This window comes from Neoarius graeffei, chromosome 3, assembly GCF_027579695.1.
Source record: "Neoarius graeffei isolate fNeoGra1 chromosome 3, fNeoGra1.pri, whole genome shotgun sequence".
In the NCBI taxonomy this organism is placed as follows: Eukaryota; Metazoa; Chordata; class Actinopteri; order Siluriformes; family Ariidae; genus Neoarius; species Neoarius graeffei.
The window spans coordinates 22138191-22155107 of NC_083571.1; the positions used below are offsets into that span (position 1 = coordinate 22138191).

Below are 16917 nucleotides of genomic sequence, written 5' to 3' on the forward strand. Positions count from 1 at the left end.
ATCCGCCTCAGACTCTGTGAATATCAATGAAGAATAACCTCAACTTTGTCTTGGTTATTATTCACCGATATTCACTTTGCCTTCGGTGAATCATTGTTAAATATATTTACCAAATAACAAATTGAGGCAATTTTGCCATAAGTTAGTTTTATAAATCCTCCCCCCTAGCAAATCTCCAGGGGCAGATGGCTTGACCTGAGTTTTATATTACCTTTGCAGATCATTTAGCCTCCTTTCTCCATGGTTTATTTGTAGGAGCGGTTGAAAAACAGTGTCTCTCTCTCTCTCTCTCTCTCTCTCTCTCTCTCTCTCTCTCTCTGTCTCTCACTCTCACTCTCTCCTACCTTGTCTCAAAGACTCCTAATCCTTATTCCAAAACCTAAAAAAGATTCACTTCATGTCGCCAACTGACGACCTGTCTGCCTTCTTAATAATGATTACAAAAAGTTTCGCAAAAAGAGAGCTGTTTTAGACCACGTTATCAATGAAACCCAAGTTGGCTTTATGAGTAACAGACATGTATCCAATAACATTAGGCTTCTCTTAGACCTTATTGACCGTGCTGATCTCTGCAACGACAGTAGTTTTTCTATTTATATATTTCTATAAGGCATTTGATACAGTCAAACATGAATTTATATTTCTAGACCTTGAAAATTTTGGCTTTGGCCCTTACTTTTGTACAGCTATTACAACCCCGATTCCAAAAAAGTTGGGAAAAAGTACAAATTGTAAATAAAAATGGAATGCAATTATGTGGAAGTTTCAAAATTCCATATTTTATTCAGAATAGAACCTGGATGACATATCAAATGTTTAAACTGAGAAAATGTGTTATTTAAAGAGAAAAATTAGGTGATTTTAAATTTCATGACAACACCACATCTCAAAAAAGTTGGGACAAGGCCATGTTTACCACTGTGAGACATCCCCTTTTCTCTTTACAACAGTCTGTAAACGTCTGGGGACTGAGGAGACAAGTTGCTCAAGTTTAGGGATAGGAATGTTAACCTATTCTTGTCTAATGTAGGATTCTAGTTGCTCAACTGTCTTAGGTCTTTTTTGTCGTATCTTCCGTTTTATGATGCGCCAAATGTTTTCTATGGGTGAAAGATCTGGACTGCAGGCTGGCCAGTTCAGTACCCGGACCCTTCTTCTACGCAGCCATGATGCTGTAATTGATGCAGTATGTGGTTTGGCATTGTCATGCTGGAAAATGCAAGGTCTTCCCTGAAAGAGATGTCGTCTGGATAGGAGCATATGTTGCTCTAGAACCTGGATATACCTTTCAGCATTGATGGTGTCTTTCCAGATGTGTAAGCTGCCCATGCCACACGCACTAATGCAACCCCATACCATCAGAGATGCAGGCTTCTGAACTGAGTGCCGAGAACAACTTGGGTCGTCCTTCTCCTCTTTAGTCCGAATGACACGGCATCCCTGATTTCCATAAAGAACTTCAAATTTTGATTCGTCTGACCACAGAACAGTTTTCCACTTTGCCACAGTCCATTTTAAATGAGCCTTGGCCCAGAGAAGATGTCTGTGCTTCTGGATCATGTTTAGATGCGGCTTCTTCGAACTATAGAGTTTTAGCTGGCAACGGCGGATGGCACGGTGAATCGTGTTCACAGATAATGTTCTCTGGAAATATTCCTGAGCCCATTTTGTGATTTCCAATACAGAAGCATGCCTGTATGTGATGCAGTGCCGTCTAAGGGCCCGAAGATCACGGGCACCCAGTATGGTTTTCCGGCCTTGACCCTTACGCACAGAGATTCTTCCGGATTCTCTGAATCTTTTGATATTATGCACTGTAGATGATATGTTCAAACTCTTTGTAATTTTACACTGTCGAACTCCTTTCTGATATTGCTCCACTATTTGTCGGTGCAGAATTAGGGGGATTGGTGATCCTCTTCCCATCTTTACTTCTGAGAGCCGCTGCCACTCCAAGATGCTCTTTTTATACCCAGTCATGTTAATGACCTATTGCCAATTAACCTAATGAGTTGCAATTTGGTCCTCCAGCGGTTCCTTTTTTGTACCTTTAACTTTTCCAGCCTCTTATTGCCCCTGTCCCAACTTTTTTGAGATGTGTTGCTGTCATGAAATTTAAAATGAGCCAGTATTTGGCATGAAATTTCAAAAATGTCTCACTTTCGACATTTGATATGTTGTCTATGTTCTATTGTGAATTCAGTATCAGTTTTTGAGATTTGTAAATTATTGCATTCCGTTTTTATTTACAATTTGTACTGTCCCAACTTTTTTGGAATCGGGGTTGTAAAACTATGTCTAAAAATGCTAATTGTTCAGTAGGGAGCAGATCAAAACATGCATCAGTAATGCAGTTCAGTGCAGCATTCCCAGAAGCAGTTTGGGTCGATTCGAAATGGAATTAAAACTGCTACTCGAACTGAAGCAATTTCAGAATTGCTTTAAGATCATTTGTATTGTTTACAAATTAAATTCAATCTGCAAGAAAGGAAAAAGTGTGATGTACTACAATAGTTTTTATTAGTGACAAAACTTAGAATATTTTGTGAAGACCGAGGCAATTTATATCCTGTAAAAACAGCACTGATGTCCACACCTCCCAACACACGCAAAACTCTTTCTCTGTAACTAGTAAAAGTGACATAAGTACATTTCTTAAAGGTAGACTGCCTTTTGGATTTTTCAAGTTTAGGTCATAAAAAGAATTTTCCCTCACACCCAATTATTTTTGTTTAATGGACCGAAAGCTACTGAATTCGAATCGCAGACTTCCGATTTTATTACTTTTTGAAATGGAACAGTTAATGAATTGAGGGCCATATGGCCCTAAATTCTCCGCTATTTTTTTCCTGCTTCACCATGACGCAATACAAGATACTGCATCATGCGTCACGTGGTGGGCTTTCCCTGTTTGTGCAAGGCATTGTGGGATACAAATTTGAAACAGGAGACAAAAATGGAGGACATGAGTGTGCGAATGAAACGTGAAAGACCGACTACAGTAACGGAAAGTGAGAAGAAAAGACATTATGTTGTGAAGGAAAGGAAATACAGGACCAAACTAATAAATATCGGCGGTCAGCGAGCACCTCGGTGTGATCAGCTGTTCGTTTAGCAACAAAGTGATGTAACTGTCAGTGCACGGTCAAGGTAAACCTGTGCATGCGCACACGGACTTCCTCTGTCTGCTTGACTGCGCGAAACGAGCGATTTCATGTACATGATTTGCTCGGGAATCCTCTCAAATTAAATATCTTCCCAGCCACAGAATGGCCTGATATTTTCTGAGATATTACAAAAATAAACATATCACAACGACCAAATTTCGGAGGGAACTAAATTTCACCGATTTTATGAAATCAAAAGGCCGTCTAGCTTGAATACGCCTACTGTCATGAATCATTGGGGGGGACTACACACAAATGTTGAGTGCAACCTGAAAACATTTGAAAATGCAAAATTTTTGTTTTGGATTGTTGAATGTTATTGCCATGGTAACACAATGACTTAACATATGGCACTGTTTCAACAGAAAGGCTTCCATTATTTCACAATGCATCAAGACATGAAGCTGATATTTCAGATGTGCATTAATGTATTAAATGTGTTACTCGTGCATTTAACATGCCAACACAGTAATATAGTCTGGGTCATAATTATTTGGTCATTGACAGTTGTCACTCTATCTAGTACACTGGTGTTAAAATTAAAAAATGAACATAGAATGACAATAATAATAATGAGTGCGCACTCAGCTTTAATTTGAGTGTATCTACTACCTTTTACTATATTCATACATTGTGTATCTGGACGACATATAAAAAGAGCTGTAATTCTTTTCATTCCTTGTTATTGACCACATTATGATGTGCAACCAACTGAAACATTGTTTTCTGGTACCTCAGACATGCAGCCATGTATAAAAGTATTGCACATCAAATATTTATACGTACTGTAGCTATGATACAGGCTGTTCTTTTCTTTGCCACAAATTACATATTTCCTGCAGTTATTGTTTAACATGCTCCAAATCTCCAAGCACTTGGGGTGTTTTTACTTCCGTAATTCAGTCAGTTCTTACAGTAATTGACTGACTTGTATCGAGTTAAATATAACCTAATCTACTTGGCAAATGGTCGAAAACAGCTCTTCTACAGTACAGATGAGATGTGCTCAAATAAATTTGAGACAACTACTGATTCATATATGTATTTATAGAATAAACAAGTCAACAGAATTTAGTGTATGGTGTATAACCTACACTCAGTGCATAGTAATGAATACCATAGATATGCAGTACTTTTTTCATGTTCCTGTATAATGTTTCTACTGTTTTAAGAAATTAACAAGATATGTGCATCTAGTCTTTCTACCAACTAAGCAACGCCAGACCAAATTAGATATCAAATGCTTCTGCTGATTTAAATTAGTCATTGTGCTGTTCCATTACTCAATTCCTTTGTCTTTCCTGTTTAGAGCCATCATATCCCAAAGCAGATGCCACTGCCGCCACCCGCCGTAGTTGGGAACTCCGTAACTTTATTTGCCAGTCAAAAGGTTAGATTTAAAAATGAAAAAAGCCAGTTTTTACAATTGAATAATGAAATTAATTGTTCATAAGTGTTCATACAGTCCAGGGCTCGACATTTAACATTTTAATCCACTCGTCCAGTCAGACAAGCAGTAAGAGTTTTCACTCGTCCTGACCATAACCTTTTTATTCCTATATATTTACTAGTTCAGTGAAAGGAAAGTGATTACCTGTTTTTTTTTTTTTATAAACTTTGTTATAGTTATGATAATCATTATGATTTATAATTTTTCAATAAAACTCAAACTTTTACTGTGACAATAAACAAAAAACTGTCCAATTCCCCATTATGGTGTCTGTGTGTGGGGGGTGTTATAATCCATTACCTGATCTGCAGTTTTAAGAGTTAGGATTGTCGTCTTTTTCACTTTCTTTCAATTAAATGAAACCAAAAGAAAACAAATTGGACATCAGGGTGAAAGGATCACGTTGTGAATGAAAACAAACCGTGAGTGAGTTCAGCACTGTCGTAAAATTCCTGCAAAATATTTTATGACATTTGTGATCGTTAATGTGGACATATTTATTTTATTGAGGTATTTGATCACCATTTCGATGAATTCAGAGTCTAATGATCTATAATTAGATATTATGATGTGGTTATTTATACACACACGCACCTGTTGTACTTGGCTTCTCTGGAATTTCGTAAACATTAACATGGCCGGATCACTGAGGAGATTGAACAAGTTTTGTTGGAACTTTATTGATGTGACTCTTGAATAATTACTATAAAAATGGTGATTTTCAATAAATATTCAACCCATCCTGTCAGACAGGCAGATGCGGATTTTGTTTGTCCAGACCAAACATTTGGTTGTCCCAGACAGTCGGACTACCATTTAATGTCGAGCCCTGCAGTCTGTTTTATTCTCTGGTGTTTAGCACCAGATATGCTTTCATGGACTTAGCTTTCCAAACTGGAACAAAATTGCACAGCCATGCAATCTTTTGAATTAATTTTCCACACCAAATTACCCTATCTTTAGCATTTGCCTCCTTCTCCCTGTTTTCTACATAGACACTGCTGTGTGTCAGAATCCAATGGATATGGTACAGCGGGCCATTCGCTCCTTTGAGGAGAAGCGCTATGCTGCCCTGAGGCAGCGCAATGTCATTGGCCAGGTTTGCAGCACACCCAAATCCTATGACAACATTATGCATGTGGGTCTGCGCAAGGTCACCTTTAAATGGCAGAGAGGCAACAAGATAGGTATGGAAGTCAATTTGTCTTTCTAGTATGGACATCTTATTGATTTAAGCTATTTCACTATGTCTCTATTATCTGTACACAGGGGAAGGACAATATGGAAAGGTCTACACATGTATTAATGTGGACACAGGTGAACTGATGGCCATGAAGGAGGTATGGTGATATATAGTGCCTTGCAAAAGTATTCAACCCCCGTAGGTCATCAGAATTGTCTGGATTACAACGAACACTGATATATATTTTTTTGTCATTCTTTTAGAATTAATTAACTTAAAGTGAAACTGGTTTAATATAAAAAAAAACTTGAAAAGTGCTGTTTGCAGTCCTTCAATATTTAACTCCAGTGCATTTTATGAAAATTAGAGATACAGTTACAGAAATGGACAAGATAGGAAAAGGCTACAAAATAATATCCAAGTGTTTGGATAGCACTGTTGGATCAATTGCAAGGCAATGGAAGCTGCATCATACCACCTAGGTACTGCCTAGTAGGCATGTAACAATTCACTTCGTTCACGATTTGATTCGATTCATGATTCACGATTTGATTTTCCTACAATATTTTTTATTTAAAATTTTGTTTAAAAAAAAAGGCAACATTTATTTCCTGTTCTTTGTTAACGTAAATATTCATTTTATTAAATTTAAAAAACCTTGAATTTTCTTAATAACGAACAATAATTATTTACCCACATTTGTAAAAGTTGGATTAAAATATAATAGCCTGTTAACTAAAATATTTATTAAAAATCAAAAAACTTTACTAAGAAATGGGCCTTTCTTTGTAAACTTTTTTATGAACAGTTGTGAAGGCTGTAGTAAGCATTAAACAGAAAACTACCTCCTTTCCTTCTCTTCTTTAGCGTTTGACAATCTGTAAAAAGAGAGCTCCAGTTATATATTTGTACAGTTGTACTGTATATTTGTACACAACAGCTCTTTCACATTGTAGATCTGTTTTGCTTTGCATTAGAGCTGTGTTACTTCCACCAAGGATGAGGTAACGTGTATTCTCACTATTTTACTTTGTTGCTGTACCTCTGCTGTCAAAGCAATGCAGTTACAGCTAGTAAAAGCTAATAATCATGATTCATTTTTTTATTTGGTTGTAAATTCACAACTTACTGTTGCACAATATATTGTTACATGCCTACTGCCTGGAGAAGGCAGTCCAACATTCAGTGTTGGTGCAGGAAGGGAATTTGTGAGGGAAGTCACAGAGCGACCACTAATCACGTTTAAGCATCTGCAGAGTCCAGTGACTGACACCGGAGTGAAGTTGCACCAGTTAATAATATCAAGACCTCTGCATACAACTTGGCTGTATGGGAGGGTGGCTGGAAAAAAGCCATTACTGTAGGAAAAAACCACATCAAAGCATGTCTGGAGTTTACCATAAAATGTCAGTGGCCCAGCTAAAATATGGGATAAGGTTTTGTGGTCAAATGGGAAAAAATAAAATTGAGCTTTTTAGCCAAAATTCGAAACACTGGGTAGTGCAAACCTAACACTACCCATTCCTCAACAAACACAATTGTGTACAGGGGCGCAGATACATTTTTTTGAACTGGGGGGGGACAAAGCTGCCAGCAAACCAACCCCACCCCCAACATGTGTTGTGCGAGGAACACTAGTTCCTCGCACAACTAGTTCCTAGGAAAACAACTAGTTTTAAAACCGCTAAGTTCCAACTGTTAAACATAGCGAGAGGCTGGGCTATGTGTGTGTGTGTAAAGTGTAAACCAGTGCATCCTGACTTTCTAACTATGCCTGTGTGTTGCGTGAGCGGCAGTCAGTCAACAACTCTTTGCAGAGTTTCCTTATGAAACAATATGCTCACTGAAATTATGGCAGGGAACGCCAGATTAAACATTAAAACTGCCTTCTGAGCACTGTATCTACAGACTACCACCGAAAGAGGGAGGCTACCAGAAAGGCATCTCTCCTTCGTACGATTTTACTTTCACTATGACATTACTTTGAACAGACTATCAAAAAATTGCAAGGTGATATGATAAAGTAAGGCACAGTTTACTTACAGTCGTTGTTTTTTGAAAAAACGATGCAATCGTTTTCTGCCCTTTCGGTTTGGCACCCTTCATCATGCCATGTTGGGGTCCTGAACTAGGAGCTATCCCCGATATGCCTGTCAAACTTGTTGTGGGTAACCATAGCAACCAAGCTCGAGCTCGCAACCTGTGCAGTCTGCGCAGCTCAACCAACCGATTATCAGTCTTTGTTTTGTTTTATGTGAGTTGTTGCAACTATGTATGTACTGCTGTGCACCTCAATAAACCGAATGGTAATTAGTCTTTTGATTTTTCCGTGAGGTTTGCCTTATGCAAAGAAAGACAGCATAGACGTTTTTTCCTCCCTATAAGTGTGGGGGACCCGAACGAGGTGAATTTAAATCTGGGTGGGACGAGTCCCACCCTCTATCTGCGCCCGTGATTGTGTAGTGGGGAATGTGCATCTTGTTAAATCAAAGGAGGGTGTATAGATGGTGCAAATTACATGAAGATACTGCAAAACAACCTGCTTCAGTCTGCTTAAAAGAAAAATCAAGAATCCGTGGCACTATTTGGAAATTGCAGTCCACAGGAGTCATCCAACCGCAGTGTATAAAGCTGGGAGGAATTTACCCCAATAGATGTTTGCTATTTTTTAAGCAAAAGGTGGTTCTCCCAATGACTAGTCTGAAGAGGTTGAATGTAGCATTTTTCAATTTTATTATTTTTAAAGATTTGCTGACTAATGAATTTTGACTTTGAAATTTTACTTTACAGCACTGTTGCTTGTGTAATAACCACCAGTTTTTAACAAACGTCTGCCTTTTGTATAAAGATTCGTTTTCAACCAAATGACCACAAGACAATAAAAGAGACTGCAGATGAGCTGAAAATCTTTGAAGGAATTAAACACCCAAACCTGGTCCGTTACTTTGGAGTTGAGCTACATCGGGTAAAGCAGTTTGAATTTGAAATTTGTCTCCATTTTCCAGTCACTTCCTTAAGCTGTATTATTTCCTCATTCAGTCCTTCACTCATGGTCTCCCAACCTCCCTCTCTCTCTCTCTTAAATACCATCTCTCAGGAGGAAATGTATATCTTTATGGAATATTGTGATGAAGGGACCCTGGAGGAGGTCTCCAGACTGGGACTGCAGGAGCACGTAATCCGATTGTACTGCAAGCAGATCACTACCGCGATCAATGTCCTCCATGAACATGGCATTGTGCATCGTGATATTAAAGGTCTGTTTTCCCTGATGTCTACACCATATCACTGATTGGATTCGCTTGAGAAATTTCTTCACACTAATGCATTTGCCATTCCAGGAGCCAACATTTTCCTCACATCTTCTGGCCTGATAAAGCTGGGAGACTTTGGCTGCTCAGTCAAGCTAAAAAATAATGCTCATACTATGCCAGGAGAGGTGAACAGCACACTGGGTACTGCAGGTGAGGCTGTAGTAGCTGGGCTGATGCACCAGATTCATTATCTTCCTGATCTCTGAAAAAAAAATTGCTAGCAAACTGGGTGTTGAAAAAGAAAATGAATGAAAGCGAGTCCAGTGGTCACAGGTGTGGCTGTGTAGTTTTTGGGCTCACGTATAGTCCAGAGTTTACAACCTGCAGTCATAATTGCTGCTATTTATACAGCTTTTTTTTCTCTCTCTCTCTCTCCTATTTCTCACTTGCCCCTTGTAGCATACATGGCTCCTGAGGTCATCACAAGGGCAAAGGGTGAAGGTCATGGACGTGCAGCTGACATCTGGAGTCTTGGTTGTGTTCTCATTGAGATGGTCACTGGAAAGGTAAGTGCTGCCTTCCTCTGTTCTTATTATTGTTCTAATTAAAGGGTAGGTCACACTAGATTATCTTTTTTTTTTAAATTATAAACTAAATTGTTTAAAATGTGATTGTTTATATTGCAATGAATGGAATTTAATACAGCTAACTTTCACAATAAACATTGTCACAGACTCCGATAGCCTTTTCTTGAGGTTTGAGTATAACTACAAGCTTGTATTTAACAATAATTGCATTTGAGCACAAAACATTAACAGCTTTCGTAATTTACTTTATTGGTATACCCAGACAATCCTATGCATAAATCCCCTTCAGAGCGAGTGCTTTCCATTTTCAGCTTTATTTTCAGTCACTCTGTCTTTTTATTTGTGCGTATTGAAAACTGAGTGTAAATGTACAGTCTCCTCCAAATGTATTGGAATGGCAAGGCCAATCTTTTCTGTTTTTGCTCTACACCAGGGGTTCTCTACTGTAAGCCCCACCTATTCATACTTGTAACAAGTCGAGGCCCATTAAAAAAGATCCCCAACTATTTTGGCTCATCTATTCTATTAGAAACCGCGAGTTGGCCTAGTGGTTAGCGTGCCCGCCTCTCGATCGGGAGACCGCGAGTTCTACTCACAGTCAGGTCATACCAAAGACCATCATAAAAATGGTACCTACTGCCGTCTGGCAAGGCACGCTGCAATACAGATGTAAGTGGGGAGTCAAACTCTCGCGGTTACTAGCCCCCCACTGTAACCCTAGCTATGTAATAGGCGAGAGGCTGACGGCTACGGAAACGGAGACCGGCGCCACCCTATGCGCCACATGGCGTGAGAAGGGACTTTGATTCTATTAGAATCTAACAATCTATTGTAAAGTGTATTAATGGAACACATCCCTCCCTGTTACAGATGGGAGTCCAGGAATTAAATAAATACAATAAAAACCAAACAATTTTTAATTGTAGGTATTGTATTTAAAACTGTATGGATGTCCCAGAAGCCAACATAAAACCGTGCATGCAGAGCATTCTCAGTCAAAAGGGATTAATGATCCAAAAGTGGAGTCTGGTCCATTAACACAAGAACTTATTGCCATGTTTGTGTACAGCAAACAAGCAAGTTATTAAAACCAAGAAGTACACTCAGTGGGATTAGATCCTTACACGCTAACAAAGAAGGATTTTTCTTATGAGTTGGAAAATTATCCATCTGTTGATTTCCTCGACATCTCAAACTACCTGGTGCTGCAGACATCGTTCTACACAGATACACAGATGAAAACCTGGAAGAGCATGGAGGCGTACAACTTTTTATATGTGGCTGGGTTAAAGCTCTGGGGATCAAGACACAAGATAGACGGCGGTAGACGGATCTAAATGCAGGAAGTGTGTTTATTAGCAGGTGTGATATGAAAGCACAAAAACGAAAACAAAACAAAGCAGAATCATAAAGCAGAGTATTTAAACAGCGTTATAAACACTTGAGCTGTGCCAGACTCAAGTTCGCAAAGGCGTGACAGTCAAGTGTTCACCTGCTGTGTGACCACAATTTTTTTAGCTCACGCCATGCATTGCTGCTAAAATGCCTCATTTTCATCGACAAAGCATCACGAGCTGTAGTGTGACTGTAACTTAATGAGGTGGATGTGATGTCAGATGCAACCCAGCAATTGTACACTACCATGAGGAAAAATTTAGTTTCAACTTGGGGGGCATCGCGGCCCACTAGAGGGTGCTTTGTGGGTTGCGGCCCAGTGGTTGAGAAACACTGTTCTACACTGAAGACATTTGGGTTTGAGTTCAAAAGATGAATGAAACAATAGCTCAGAATTTCAGCTTTCATTTCCTGACATTTACATCTGAATGTGTTCAACATCTTTTGTTTGAGCCCACCTGTTTTTCAAGTGATCAAAAAATATTGGAACACATACCCAACAGGTGAGAGCTGTTAAACTGATTTAATAACTGATTGTCTACTCTTGGTTTGTGCCCTGGGTTTCAATTGTGAAGACTGCATTTGTTAAAGGAAAAACGAACCTGAAAAGTAGAGAGCTGTCTATGGGAGAAAAATGTCCTTTTGAGGCTGAGAAAGGATGGAAAATCATGCATTGGGCATAGCCATTTCAACAATTTGGACTGTCCTGAAAATGAAAAACCACGCGTGTATTGACAACTGAACACCAAACAGGTCATGCAAGTAGAATAGCAGCATTTGATGACCAACATTGAGAGCTGTGAGGAAAAACCCAAAAAGAAGTCAGTGACCTCACCAACAACCTCCACAGGGCAGGGGTGAAGGTATCACAATTCACTGTTCAAAGAAGACATCAAGAGCAGAAATAGAGAAGGCCATACCACAAGATTATTGCAGCAGATAAGTGGCTTGAATCATAAGACCAGATTGACACTTTTGGGGGGGGGTACAGAAGAAGAAGCACAAGTTCTGGAACTAAAATTAACCTCTACCAAAGTGATGGAAAGGTCAAAGTGTGGAGAAAGAAAGGACCTGCGCGTAATCTAAAACATACGAGCTCACTGGTCAAGCATAGTGGAGGTAGTGTCAAGGTTTGGGCTTTTATGGCTGCTTCTGGACCGGGCTCACTAATCTTTATCGATGATGTAACTCATGATGGTAGCAGCAGAATATTTCTGTAGACTTCTGAATGAATTCAGAATGTGTCTGACAGTTTACAGAGAAATCCAGTCTTGTTGGGAGGAACTGCATTAATGCAGCAAGACAATGATCCAAACACACTGCTAACATGACAAAGGACTTCCTTCATGAGGGGGGAAAAAAGGGGAAGGTTTTAGATTGGCCAAGTTAATCACCAGGCCTTAATCCTATTGGGCAAGCTTTTCACTTCCTGAATGGGAGCCTGAAGGAAGAAACCCCAAAATAAACTGACAGAGGGTGTGGTACATGCTTGGAAAAGAATCACAAAAGGAGAATGCAAAAAGTTTAATGTCAGTTGGTTGATGACTTCATGCAGTCATTGCAAGCAAAGTATATGTAAGCAATTATTCGCCAAAGGTGGCAGGGTCAGATAATTGTTTTTGTATTAATAGACCGGTGATTTATTAAAAAAAAATTGTATTCTAAAAAAAAAAAATCAGTCTCCAAAAGCAGCATGCAAAAGTAATGCACGTAGGCTTGTCACTTACGTATGCCAAGTCACATAAAATACTTTGTTTTGAAATCGGTAAAATAAATCACAATTCCACCTTACCTTTAAATAGCTTGACACCAAACTTCATAGCATCTTTTAGTGCTTTTAGGAAGAGTATTTTCTTTCATCATTTGTAATTCTTCCTCACTTATAGCGACGAAACAAATAACCGCCATTTTGCCGAGTCACTCAAGGTGATTATTGAGGAAGTAGTCCAAATCTCTCAACCAATCAGTGCGCGATTTCCTATAATCACCTCTGTATTTATACTGTTATTTACTTTAAGGTTATCTGTTCCTATATTTTTATTCACTTAAAAATTGATGGTCTGCCATCAAAAATGCCACAAGTGGTTTAACACATCCAGAAGTAAACGTAATTCTGATCTATTGTCTCATCCATCTTTAATCTTGAACCCAAATGTCTTTATTGTACAGGAAAAACAACGGAATTGGCCTTTCCATTCCAATACTTTTGGAGGGGATTTCAGTAATTCTGCACCTAATTTTCGGATTCGCGCACACTCGGCACTTGTAAATGAGGTCTATAGAATCTGATACATTTCTTAATGTAGTTGAGTAGAGTTGAAATTAAGTAGAATATCCTTTGGGTGGGCATCTTTCAGGCCTTAACGTCTAAATGCAAGATTTTTCAGTTTACAAATTTATTGAATGAAAATCAGTGTGAGCACAAGCTGAAAGTCAATTTCTAATGCTTTAAAAATGTGTAAATGTGTTTGGTTTTAATTTTAGGTTAAAAAAAAATTTACTTAAAATCCAAGTTGTTTGAAATTCAGAATAAAGAAAATCTAGGTAGAAAAGTTTCGGTTTAAAAAAATAAAACAAAACTTGAGCAGTCAGAAAGTTTAAGGAGTGAAAAGCCGATGTCGAGCAAATCAGAAAAACATCCAGGACACTCAAAGGGCAAACAATCCATGCTTTAATCAAGCTCAGTCCTGGGCAGTCACACACGGTGAGAGGTGTAGGGAAAGGGGGGGTATTTTCTTAGTCATATTTAAATAATATTGGCTGGCTTTTTTCGTGGTCTATCAGCTATATTCCATTCAGCTAGCATGATATTGAACGAGTCGAAGAGGAGTAGCTGAACAGAATATATCTGATATACCACGAAAAAAGCCAGCCAATATTATTATAATACATACACATTTGATGGAACAATTATCTCATCTCATCTCATTATCTCTAGCCGTTTTATCCTTCTACAGGGTCGCAGGCAAGCTGGAGCCTATCCCAGCTGACTACGGGCGAAAGGCGGGGTACACCCTGGACAAGTCGCCAGGTCATCACAGGGCTGACACATAGACACAGACAACCATTCACACTCACATTCACACCTACGGTCAATTTAGAGTCACCAGTTAACCTAACCTGCATGTCTTTGGACTGTGGGGGAAACCGGAGCACCCGGAGGAAACCCACGCGGACACGGGGAGAACATGCAAACTCTGCACAGAAAGGCCCTTGCCAGCCACGGGGCTCGAACCCGGACCTTCTTGCTGTGAGGCAACAGCGCTAACCACTACACCACCGTGCCGCCCTGGAACAATTATAGATTTTACAAAAAAGTTAAGAACAAGGGGGTAACTTACCAATATTGAATGAATGCTGTTTCTGATCAAATGTAATTCAATGTTCTATCAATCCAATGTACAAAGTTCTAATAATAAAAATGGTACAAGTCCAAAAAGCCTGAACAACAACCCAGCTTATATACAACCCTGATTCCAAAAAAGTTGGGACAAAGACCAATTTGTAAATAAAAACAGAATGCAATGATGTGGAAGTTTCAAAATTCCATATTTTATTCAGAATAGAACATAGATGGCATATCAAATGTTTAAACTGAGAAAATGTATCATTTAAAGAGAAAAATTAGGTGATTTTTAAATTTCATGACAACACCACATCTCAAAAAAGTTGGGACAAGGCCATGTTTACCACTGTGAGACATCCCCTTTTCTCTTTACAACAGTCTGTAAACGTCTGGGGACTGAGGAGACAAGTTGCTCAAGTTTAGGGATACAAATGTTAACCCATTCTTGTCTAATGTAGGATTCTAGTTGCTCAACTGTCTTAGGTCTTTTTTTGTCGTATCTTCCGTTTTATGATGCGCCAAATGTTTTCTATGGGTGAAAGATCTGGACTGCAGGCTGGCCAGTTCAGTACCCGGACCCTTCTTCTACACAGCCATGATGCTGTAATTGATGCAGTGTGTGGTTTGGCATTGTCATGTTGGAAAATGCAAGGCCTTCCCTGAAAGAGACGTCGTCTGGATGGGAGCATATGTTGCTCTAGAACCTGGATATACCTTTCAGCATTGATGGTGTCTTTCCGGATGTGTAAGCTGCCCATGCCACACGCACTAATGCAACCCCATACCATCAGAGATGCAGGCTTCTGAACTGAGCGCTGATAATTTGGGTCGTCCTTCTCCTCTTTAGTCCGAATGACACGGCGTCCCTGATTTCCATAAAGAACTTCACATTTTGATTCGTCTGACCACAGAACAGTTTTCCACTTTGCCACAGTCCATTTTAAATGAGCCTTGGCCCAGAGAAGACGTCCGCACTTCTGGATCATGTTTAGATACAGCTTCTTCTTTGAACTATAGAGTTTTAGCTGGCAACGGCGGATGGCACGGTGAATTGTGTTCACAGATGATGTTCTCTGGAAATATTCCTGAGCCCATTTTGTGATTTCCAATACAGAAGCATGCCTGTATGTGATGCAGTGCCGTCTAAGGGCCCGAAGATCACGGGCACCCAGTATGGTTTTCCGGCCTTGACCCTTACGCACAGAGATTCTTCCAGGTTCTCTGAATCTTTTGATGATATGTTCAAACTCTTTGCAATTTTACACTGTCGAACTCCTTTCTGATATTGCTCCACTATTTGTCGGCGCAGAATTAGGGGGATTGGTGATCCTCTTCCCATCTTTACTTCTGAGAGCCGCTGCCACTCCAGGATGCTCTTTTTATACCCAGTCATGTTAATGACCTATTGCCAGTTTACCTAATGAGTTGCAATTTGGTCCTCCAGCTGTTCCTTTTTTGTACCTTTAACTTTTCCAGCCTCTTATTGCCCCTGTCCCAACTTTTTTGAGATGTGTTGCTGTCATGAAATTTCAAAATGTCTCACTTTCGACATTTGATATATTGTCTATGTTCTATTGTGAATACAATATCAGTTTTTGAGATTTGTAAATTATTGCATTCCGTTTTTATTTACAATTTGTACTTTGTCCCAACTTGTTTGGAATCGGGGTTGTACAAGCTATATACAGGTTGACCGTTCAAGTTCACAGTTATTTTTGGTAGTAGTTAATTGTTAGATTGCAGTTGTTCAAAACAAAAGGGCTTTGCTGAGTGAAGTCCACTCTGTCACTTTTCCTTACCTCCAAGTAGAACTTTATATTTCCACTATTGTTCTCTTTTCCAGTTTTTTGATGTCCGTTGGATCTGCTTTTGTAGCCTTTCAGGTGTTCAGCGCGTCTTTCAAAATATATCTCCCACTTCTAATGAAGCAAACCTCGCGGCCATGTGACAAACCATCAGTCACTCACTAGCACACATGTTTTACATCTCCAACGTGTCTCTTTTCCAGTTTTTCCATATATTTAAATGCGGGAAGTTTTGGTTGCCTTTCAGGTGCTCAGTACATCTTTTCTTTCAAAATTCTCTCTAAATCTTCCACTTCTAATGAAGCAAACCTCGCATCCATGTTTGTTTACAAACGGTCAGTCACTTGCTAGCACGGACGTTTTACATCTGTGTCTTTTTCCAGTTTTTCTCTTGTAAATATGCGTGAAGTGTGTATATATAATGAAGTTTTGGTAGCCTTTCAGGTGTTCAGCATGTCTTTAGTTTCAGTTTGTTTATTTAGTGCTTAATCCTAGCACTGGATCATCTCTCTCTCCTGGCGGACAAAGAAATGGTTGTGTGCATGCACAGCAGAAAAGTTTTGTCACTGGATCTTCACATGAGCTCTGACATGTGATATGTTGTCTTGACAACGTGCAATATTATAATATTGCACGCTCGTTCTCCATTGGGGAGAGTGGCGTGTATACACTGAGGATAAGCGATATGCTAGCAATATTGTACGCCATCAATAAACCCAGTAGAAGGGAA

The 16917-nt window shown here is 39.3% G+C and overlaps 1 protein-coding gene across 7 annotated transcripts in view; it reads left to right on the forward strand.

Annotated features, from left to right (window-relative positions):
- The window catches only part of map3k4 (mitogen-activated protein kinase kinase kinase 4), a 216237-nt gene that overhangs the window by 196438 nt on the left and 2882 nt on the right, over nt 1-16917 (forward strand). For 6 of the 7 annotated variants that reach the window (XM_060916493.1, XM_060916495.1, XM_060916496.1 and 3 more), the window contains 7 exons: nt 4477-4557; nt 5613-5804; nt 5887-5957; nt 8649-8765; nt 8898-9057; nt 9142-9264; nt 9514-9620. In XM_060916493.1, the coding sequence (XP_060772476.1) occupies nt 4477-4557; nt 5613-5804; nt 5887-5957; nt 8649-8765; nt 8898-9057; nt 9142-9264; nt 9514-9620 (851 nt within the window). The remainder of the gene's footprint in view (nt 1-4476; nt 4558-5612; nt 5805-5886; nt 5958-8648; nt 8766-8897; nt 9058-9141; nt 9265-9513; nt 9621-16917) is intronic. The other variant, XM_060916494.1, reaches the window with a different exon arrangement.